At 56.6% G+C, this 9085-nt stretch overlaps 1 protein-coding gene across 1 annotated transcript in view; it reads right to left on the reverse strand.

Moving 5' to 3' along the window:
- SCYL1 (SCY1 like pseudokinase 1) overlaps window positions 1–6834 on the reverse strand; it is an 11157-nt gene extending 4323 nt beyond the window's left edge. Inside the window, exons 1-9 of the mRNA XM_019645431.1 lie at window positions 6622–6834; window positions 6149–6289; window positions 5856–5978; window positions 5549–5775; window positions 5029–5119; window positions 4797–4952; window positions 2240–2398; window positions 1281–1388; window positions 847–960 (exon numbers count right to left, since the gene is read on the reverse strand). Coding sequence (XP_019500976.1) covers window positions 847–960; window positions 1281–1388; window positions 2240–2398; window positions 4797–4952; window positions 5029–5119; window positions 5549–5775; window positions 5856–5978; window positions 6149–6289; window positions 6622–6732 — 1230 coding nt within the window. The 5' untranslated portion in view covers window positions 6733–6834. The remainder of the gene's footprint in view (window positions 1–846; window positions 961–1280; window positions 1389–2239; window positions 2399–4796; window positions 4953–5028; window positions 5120–5548; window positions 5776–5855; window positions 5979–6148; window positions 6290–6621) is intronic.
- Window positions 6835–9085: the final 2251 nt, after the last annotated feature.

The raw sequence follows: 9085 nt of genomic DNA on the forward strand, positions 1-9085 counted from the left end.
CTCTCCACCTGCTGCTACCACTCACATTTGAGCCACTGTCATCTCTCACCTAGGCCACTGCAACAGTCCCTAACAGTATCCCAGCTTCCACCCTTGCTCTGAGAGTCAATTCTCCACACAGCAACACAGTGATTCTTTAAAACAAGTCAGACCCAGTCAGTGCTCAGCTCAATCCCCCAGTGGCTCATGTCGCACTCCCAGCAAATGCCTCAGGTTCCTGCCGCACCCTACAAGGCCTCGGCCCCCAACCCCACCATTACCTCCCACACCCAGGCCCTTTCAACCACACTAAACCTCTTGCTGCTACTTCTACACTCCAGGCACATGCCAGCCTCTTGTACATGCTGTTTGTTCCTTCTGCAGGGAGCATATTTCCTCTAGATCTCTGTATAGCTCAATCCCTCACCTCTATTCCTTAAATGACACCTCGTCAGCAAGGTCTTCACTGATCACTGTAAAACTGGAAAAACTTCTCTTCACACTCTCTCATTTTCTAACATAATACATATTTTCTAATTTTGTTTATTGTCTGCCAAGCCCACTCCCTCTCCCTGTCCCCTCAAAAGCAGCTCTGTGAGAGCAGGGAACTTGGTCGGCCTATGCATACTGCACCCCAGAGAGGGGCTCAGCCAGTGTCTGCTAAACAGAGGACTATAGGCGATGCCCACCCTGCTCCCCCCACCAGCTGCTGACCCCACAGCTTGGACCCCCATGCAGGATGGTGCCTGCCCTTCCCACAGTCTGCTCACTGACAGGTCAACCAAGACCTCTGTAAACTGGTTACGGTAAGCCCCCTCCAATCCCTGAGAAACCAGGGGTGGCCACTCTGGGCTTGGCCATACCCACCTTGACGGTCTGCTCCCGGATGGCAGGGTTGGTGTCCAGGAAGCCATGCACGACGTGGGGAAAGATCTGGGTGTTGACTGTTGGCTCATCAAGGTACTGGATGAACTGCTCCATCTGTGGCCCAGGTGTGGGGTGTGAAAACTCAGTCAGCCCCCCCACCCCCACCACACAGCAGATTGAGGGAGCATTTGAGCCTGTAGCCTGGGCAGGCTGAGCGTTCCCAAAGCTGCTAATGAGCCCTGTGATTATGTCAGCTTCCCGAGAGCACGTCCTCACTGGTCCCTTGCCTGTGTGTATGTTTGGGCAGGGGTTTGGGTGCCAGGGCAGGGGCTCCAGCCACCTGCCCAGGGCCAGTGGTGGGGCAAGGGCCTCCCCAGCAGCCAAAGTGGGGGCTGGGTGGAATGGAGGGGTCAGGGCCTGGCCGGGGCCCCTACCTGCTGCAGGAGGCGGATGCGCATGGCCCGGTCAGTGGATGAGAACATCTTGACCACGACGGGGATGATCTTCTGCTGATACTCCTCGGCACTGAGGAACTTGCCCACCTGAGGGGAGGAGCAGGAAGAGGGGCTCAGCTACAGCCAGGGTGGGACAAGCCACTGGGCTTCTTTAACTTCCCCAGGCTCCCTGCTGATCTCCCAGGGTGGGAATGGGGTGATGGTGGGGGCATAGGTACTTCCTCAGCAGCCCCTGTGCCCATACTCCATCTCAGTTAGCCCTGCCCTTGACCTGTTTGGGTCAAGCCTCTCTCAGGAGGCTGACGAAAGTGCCGCACCCCTCCTATAATCAGGCACCTACATGTCACATGCACACAGATTTCTGCCTACAATTTCTGGGGATTCCCCGTGATACAGGATTTGTTTGCTATCTTCTCCACTTCCCCCACACCAAGTCAACGGTGGGCAGAGGGAGAATGGCAGATACCCAGGTAAGGGTGGACTGGGGTCTGAGGAAGCCCCTAGCAGCCAGAAAGACTGAGTGCCAAGTGGTCAAATGCCAAGGATCGAGAGTGAGGTGGTGAGCAGGTGACCCCGGTCCCTGGGAACTGGGTGGGAACACAGGGTAGTCCAGGAGGGCTGTCTTGGGGAAATGGAGGAAGGGCTGAGGGATCTGAAATAAGGGGTCTTTGGAAAAAGAAATTTGGAGGCACAGGATTTCCCCTCTCCAAGAACAAGAGGTCCCCACAACCTCCCTGACAGCTGGTCAGGTGACCCTGGCTAGCTAAACCACCGGGATGTCAGCAGAAAGCCACGTCCTCATGTAGGCTTGGGTCAGCCCTCACCAGGATGGTGAGGCCCACCATCACTCCAGGATGGCCCCACAGGGCTGGATCCCACAGCTCCTGGGGCTCCCAGCCTTGCATATCTCCCCTCACTGAGGCCCTGGCCCCACTCACCTTGAAGAGCGGCGTGAGGACCACGGCCCCTGCATTGCCAAACTCGAAGGCAGTCAGCAGCTGGGGCAGCACCTTGTGCCGGCAGAAATCCTCGGGGAAGGAATCGAGGCTCTTGCTCAGCTCCTGGAAGAACTTTTGCTTCTCAGCCGGCTCTTTGATCTGGAAGAGCAAGGAGGACAGGATACAAGGAAGAGGAAATCAGCCTGGTCACAGCCCTCCCCAGCCACAGGGAAAGACAAGGGGTCAACCCAGCCTGAAGAAGAACTTAAGCTTGTGAGCCCAATGGCCCAACTCTCCCGTTTATCAGCCGTGTGACCTTGGGCAAGTTCCTGCTTCTATAAAATGGGATAATAACTATACTACTTCCCAGGGTTGTTCTCGGGATTCAACCAGAAAATGTACATGACAGCCGCCAAGCACAGTGCCCAGCACAGCGTAGATGCCCAGTCAGGTGGTGAAGTCAGGTGGTGAGTGTCATTCTCATCACTGCCACCTGACCTGTTGCTAGGGAAGCAGCCACAAGGGGGATCAGGCCCTCTATCAGCATTACCTCTATTCCTCAAGACAACCCAAAATGTGAGTACCACTAACCTCATCACACAGATGAGGAAACTGGGGCTCAGAGAGGTGAAGGGGCTTACTTTTTTCCCCTGGCCCTGGCCCAGTCAGGCACACCTGCAACCCCACACTGAGTGGAGTTCACGGCAGACTGTGGGATAGCAGGGACTGGGATATAATTTACCCCCAGACCTGGTCCTCCCACTCACTAGGTCCAAACCAGCCAGGCTGTCAACCTCAAGTCTCCTTGAGTCCTCCTAACCCCTCAGAGGCCATAACACCCACAACTCACATTTCCTAAGGACTACATGCCAGGCAGGGTGACACGCTAAAATCTTTACACAGATTAAATAATCCTCACAACTCTATGAGGTAGGTACCAATGTAATCTATATTTAATGCAACAAGAATGCTGAGGCACAGAGAGGGCAAGGAGCTTGTCCAAAGTCACATAGCTAAGAAGTGGTCAGGGAAGGGTTTGACTCAGCAGTCTGGCACCTCTGCTACACCCTGTGAAGAGGTGCTGTCATTCCATTTACAGATGAGGAGGCTGAGGTTCAAGGTCACCTGCCAAGAAAGGCCAGGCAGGGATTCTAACCCAGTCCTGTATGATTCCAAGGTTCCTGTGCTCTCTGCTGCACACTCATCCCCAACAGCCACTGCCTAGCCCAGAAGAGGCGGCCTCTGGCTGGGGATGAGGGGGACCTGGTTGGTTCTGAGCAGCTCAATCCAGCATGGGAGGCAGGCTTGGTGCTCTGACAGCAGGGCTCAGGGGGAGCCAAGGCCCAGAGAAAAGCCAAAGCACATCCAAGGTCACACATCGAGAGTCGCAGCTGGGTTCTCTCCATCCAATGACAAGAAGAGGGCACTGCCCTCCCACATGCTCCTACGACTGGCCAGAAACAGACCATTTCCCCTGGGCACGTTTTAAGAAGGGCAGCCTGGCAGAGCCAGCCATGTGATGAGAACTCCACGTAACAAACTTTCTATTGCCCCCACACTGCCCAGGAGGCAACAAGGCTCAGTGATTCCAGCAGTTCGAGACGCAGCTCAGGCTCCCATCTGCCCAAGGCCCTCCCAGCTCTCATCTGAGTCATACAAGATTCCACAGACCATCACGGTCTGTGGAAGTGCCTGTGACTCCTCCCCACTCCAGATACTCAGTCACCTCTCTATGTGCCCCACACATGGCCAGATCAGAGCACAGCCTCCCTCTTTCATCCCCTACTACAACCCTATGGGCCGACAGATACTATTGTCAACCCCATCAGACAGATATGAACACTGAGGTTCAAAGAGCTTAAGCCAAAGGCTCCCTCCTCACCATCTTTCCATTTACTGTTCCCTTTGTCTAAAACACTTTTCCCAGTTCCCATCCCCATCCCACCTTTATGCACTTCAGGTCTCAGCTCACATGTTACCTTTCAGAGTGCCCTTCCCTGAGCACCTGCCCCTGCTAATTTCCTTCCTGGCACTTATCTTCATCCCAGGGAGCACACATTTCCTTATTTATGTGTTTTCTGTCCCTCTTCCCCAACAAGAGTCCCCAAGGATGGGGCCCTGGTCTGTTTACTCCCTGAAAGATCCTTGAGGGCAGGGATCTGGGTCTGATTTCTTCCTCCCCACAGTGCAGCCCAGCACCGGGCCCAGCACACATCAGGGACAGGGCCAGAATGTACGTGTGGAATTGATGGCATGCCAGGAGCAGTCACTAAGCACCTACGTGCCAGACACCACACTATGCATTTTCAACTCACTGCATTCTCGCCACGCTACTTTGTAGTAGGTATTACTATTAGGACTGAGCCAAAGGAAGTCACACAGCAATAAGAGCAGGAGCAGGGGTTTGAACCCAGAGAGCCCAGCTCCACAATCCATGCGTGACTCCAAAGATCTAATCATGAGGGAGCCTGCAAAGTTGCAGGGAGGAGGAACAGGGGTGAGGAATGCAGGCCCAAAACCCAGGGTGCCACGGGGGTGCAGGGGGGGGGGGGCTCACCTGAATCTCTTCCAGGAAAAGGTTGGTCTCCACGAAGCGGTTGTTCATGAAGCCGCCAGGCGCCCGGCAGTTCTGCAGGAAGCGGGCTGGGTTGGGACGCATCTTGGGGTTGGCTCCAACCAGCTCGCAGTAATGGGGCACCAGCGATTTGGGGATCTGTGGGAGAACGGTCAGTGTCAGGGCAGGCCTGGTTGGCTTGCAGGGAGGGGCTGGGGTTGGGCCATACACTCACCTTCCCAGGGTTGCGCAGGGCAGCGGCCCGAGGTAGGGGCCCATTGAAGACTTCCCAGATGAGGCAACCCAAGCGCCACATGTCGGCTGACCTGAACAGTGACCAGAGCAGCTCAAAGCCCTGCCTCCTGCCAGCAGCACAGGACTATAACCTGCCTTGGGCACCAGTTACATACTTCGTGGCAGTCCCTGGGCTGTGTCCCTCAGCTCATCCTCCAATCAGCCCAATGAGCAGGTTTCATTAGTTCCATTTGACAGATAAAGAAACAGGCTCAGAGAAGCAAGGACATCTGTCCCAAGTCACACAACTTTCAAATTCAGAATCACCTAACCCGAAAGCCTGTTTATCCCGCCCCACCTCCCTAAGGATCCTGGGAGCAGAGGAGTCCCACCCTGAGGACTCTGATTCCCTCCCCAGCCAGGCAGCAGGGGACAGGGGAGTGCTCGCTACTCTAGGGGTCTTGAGGCTGCAAGCGCTTCCAGACAGAGCAGGTTGGGGCATGCCACCCCCAGTCACCCACCATTTTTCTCTGACTGCTCTGCCACTGCTATCAGCCAACTCCGGGGGGTCATACTGCTCAAGCTCGGGGATCCCCTTGCTGGGGGGTCCCCCACCATTGCCCTGGGCCGAGTACATGTAGTCCAGGCCTCCAAGCTTCCACTCGCCGGCGCGGTCCACAAACACAGCGGCCATGCAGACATTGTTGTGGATGAGGTTGCAGTCGTTGACCAGGAAGCTGAGGGCTTTCTGGGGGCAGAAGGAGCCATCACACCCCAGTACATGAAGCCCCCCACCCCTGGCCTCATCACCACTGCCCCCCACCTCACCATGATCTGGTGTAGCCCCCAGGAGAGCTCCTGCTCCTTCAGGCCACCAGCCTGCGCTCGCGCCTTGAGGTACACTCCCAGCGGAGTCACAGCCTCTGTCACTATGTGGAGGCATTTGTCTGTCTGAAGGGGGGACATGGGGATATCAGGGCAGGATGGGGGAAAGGAGGGGAGGTGAGACATGATGGGGAGAGAGGTGGACAGGGGAATCAAATCTGGGGGTGCTGAGACAGAAGGGGTGGACGCTGGGAGAAAGTGAGGGGCAGAGATGAGGCAGACTGGGCAGCAGGTACCTCCAGCCCATCGATGTAGGCCAGAATATTGGGGTGCCGGAGAGTCTTGAGGCGCTTGAAGGCAGCTTTGGCCACCTGGGTCTGTTCTTCTGCGCCGGGCTTCACATCATACACGAAGATGGACACCGGGCTGCCTGTGGCCTGGGGGAGGGCGGAGGTACCTCAGGGCTGACTCTTCCAGCTCCGAAATGACCCCCAGAGCGGTTTAGTGCCTGAAGGAAAGGTCTGCCAGCCGGGTCTCTCCCCATGTCAGCCCTTAGGGACTGAGCCGGGCCCACGTGACCCCGGTTCCGTCCGCCTGTCGGTCACTCGGTCCTTCCGCCCGCCACGTCGGCACTGCTCGTCGCCCTCCCTGGCCAGTTGACCCGGAGGCTCCGCGGCCACATCAGGCGGGGCGCGACGGGACGGGGCCGGCGGCGCTGACTAAGCGAGGCCGAGGTCGGCCGCGGCCTGCGGAACGGGGCTGCGCTCACCTTCTTGCGGCCGCTATGCAGGGCCCAGGGCCCCGGCGGGCCTCCCTCAGCGGGTTCCGGGCTGAGCTCGAACGGGAAGTCCCGGACCGGGTCCCGGGCAAAGAACCACATCGTTGTCGTCGCCCTGCCGCCGCCGCCGCCGCGGGCTCGGGCCCCTCAGCTCCCGGTCCTTGGCTGCCCGAGCCGGAGCGGGGAGGGGCGGGGCGAGGGCGGAGTCTGGGCGGGACCTGTGCCAGTGGGTGGGGCAGAGGGGCAATGCAGGGAACTGGGCAGGTGGGCTGAGCGCGCTCCCCCCACCACCTCCCCGCAGCGCTGCAAGTTACCAGCTTCGCGGCGCTAGCAAGTCACCCAAACTCTCCAAGCCTCAATGTCCTTATATCTAAATGCAGGTGGTAATAGAGTCCACCTCCAAGCATTATTATAAGGATGAGAGCTTGAGAAGGGAGAGAAGATGGGGAAACCGAGGCAAAGAAGAGAGATGGAGAGACAGATGGAAGAGGAAGTCGACAGACATACGAAAAGGGGTGCAGTGAGACGTGAGGTAGAAACAAGGAGGGCGATTGTCCTCAAGCCAGACACTCTTTCTACCAGCCAGTGGATGCCTTAAAGTTGGTGGAGTGACCAGGCAAGAGGGACAGGGGGAGAGCGAGCCACTGAGAAGGAGCGTGGGTTGGGGCCAGAGAGTGAAGCAAAGGTCCAGAGGAGGTCCAGGAACCCTGGGGCAGGGGGAGGAGACCTGGGAAGGAAAGAGGCACTAACCCCAAGAAAGGAAAAGGTTGGAGGAGGAACAACCCAGCAAGTTCAGAAGAGAACAGAGGGCCAGATGGGGGCCCCTGCTCTCTTGGGCCCAGCAGCCATGGCTCTGGTCTACAGGGACAGCATTTCCAGGACTCACAGCGCCTGTACACATTGGGGCTGTCTGAGGCAAAGTGGTGTCAGCAGCTCAAATGCCAGTCACACTGCTGGGGACTCAGTCCCTTAGCTGGACAGATCCCAGTGTCCAGGAGGGGTTGGGCAGGCAATGGCCCCTCTACAAGTAGGGTCTCAGAGGATGCAGGGTTGGGGACAGTCCCACAGCCACACCCTATGGAGTATGAGTGAAATCCTGGAGCTGCCTATGAAACATCTGATTGGGTTGCCTTTCGGAGCAGATTCAAGGTCAAGGATGCAAAAGTCAGCAGAGCTGGGTTCAAATCCCGGCTCAGCCCCTCTCACTGGCTGTGGGAAATCAGTTTACCCTCTGGGAGCCTTGGTTTTCCATCTATAAATTGAGGTTAACAGTGCTCTGCACCTCACTTGACACAGAACAACCACTCAGCAGAGACTCGTTCTCTCCCTTTCCTTGTCCAAGTACCTGTGTGGGACAGTCACAGAGAGGGAGGATCAGACAGTGTTGGCTGCTTGGAGCAGAATAGACATAACGACCAGAGATCTTCCTGTGTGACTTTGATAGGAAGACAGTGACAACATTGTGAAAATGGAATTGGCAATACTGGGGATGGGGAGCATCCTGTCCCTGGCAAGCAGAGGTCTTAAATACCAGAATATAGAGTCTAGAACTTTGTCCTACTGAAGACGTGAGCCACAGCCTGAGCTGTGTGTGTGTGTGTGAGTGTAGAATGATGGAGAGGGAGAGGCTGGGGTGCAGTGATGCTTTGGGGTGGAGGCCATGGTTGGAGGGGAGGGTCTAAGAACATAGTGTTCACATGGTGGCATTTAGTTAGTGGCACATTCTTTTAGCACCTACCAAATGATAGTCCTGTGCAGCGCATGGGGTCTCACCTAAAGAGGAAATAGGTTCAGGTAGGGCAGGACCACTGGGCTGGCGGAAGATCTGGGAATCCCCAGTGCACAGAAGAACAGCGGGAGGTAGGCACCAAGCCTAGGACAGGCTGCACAGGGCACACCAGAAAACACAGTTACAAATGAAGAGTCAGAAAAGGGAGCTGCCCCACAGGTTCTCTGCTAACTGACCCTGCTTCTACAGTGGAACCCAGCACAGAGGCTACCATCTTAGGAATGGACCAGCACCCCTTTCCTGAGCCCTCACCTTGTGCCTGCCCTGCCTTCACATTGTGAGCCAGCATTTCATCCACTGTAGAATGGGGATGATACTAGTTCCTCATCACTGCCCAATGAGGGGGGACCAGTGTGGTTCCCATCTCACAGATGAGGAAACTGAGGCCCTGAAAGCTTATGCGGTAGGAAGTGGCAGGGCCTGAGCCCCTGTGCTGCTGGCGGCCTCCCTCACCAGCCAGGACAAGTACAAGCATCCCTGCAAGTCCTGCCATGACCTGTGGACAACCTAGGGCAGGTAGGCATGGGGCCTTTAGAGATACCAGGAGGCCAGTTACTCCAGAGGAGATACAGTAGGATGTTAAGCAGGCGGAGCCTGGAGGCAGATGCGTAGGTCTGTATCCCATTTCTATGGGATCTTGGGCAAGTCACTTCAAACCCCTTTCCT

Source organism: Hipposideros armiger, unplaced genomic scaffold (assembly GCF_001890085.2).
Source record: "Hipposideros armiger isolate ML-2016 unplaced genomic scaffold, ASM189008v1 scaffold_93, whole genome shotgun sequence".
Lineage (NCBI taxonomy): Eukaryota > Metazoa > Chordata > Mammalia > Chiroptera > Hipposideridae > Hipposideros > Hipposideros armiger.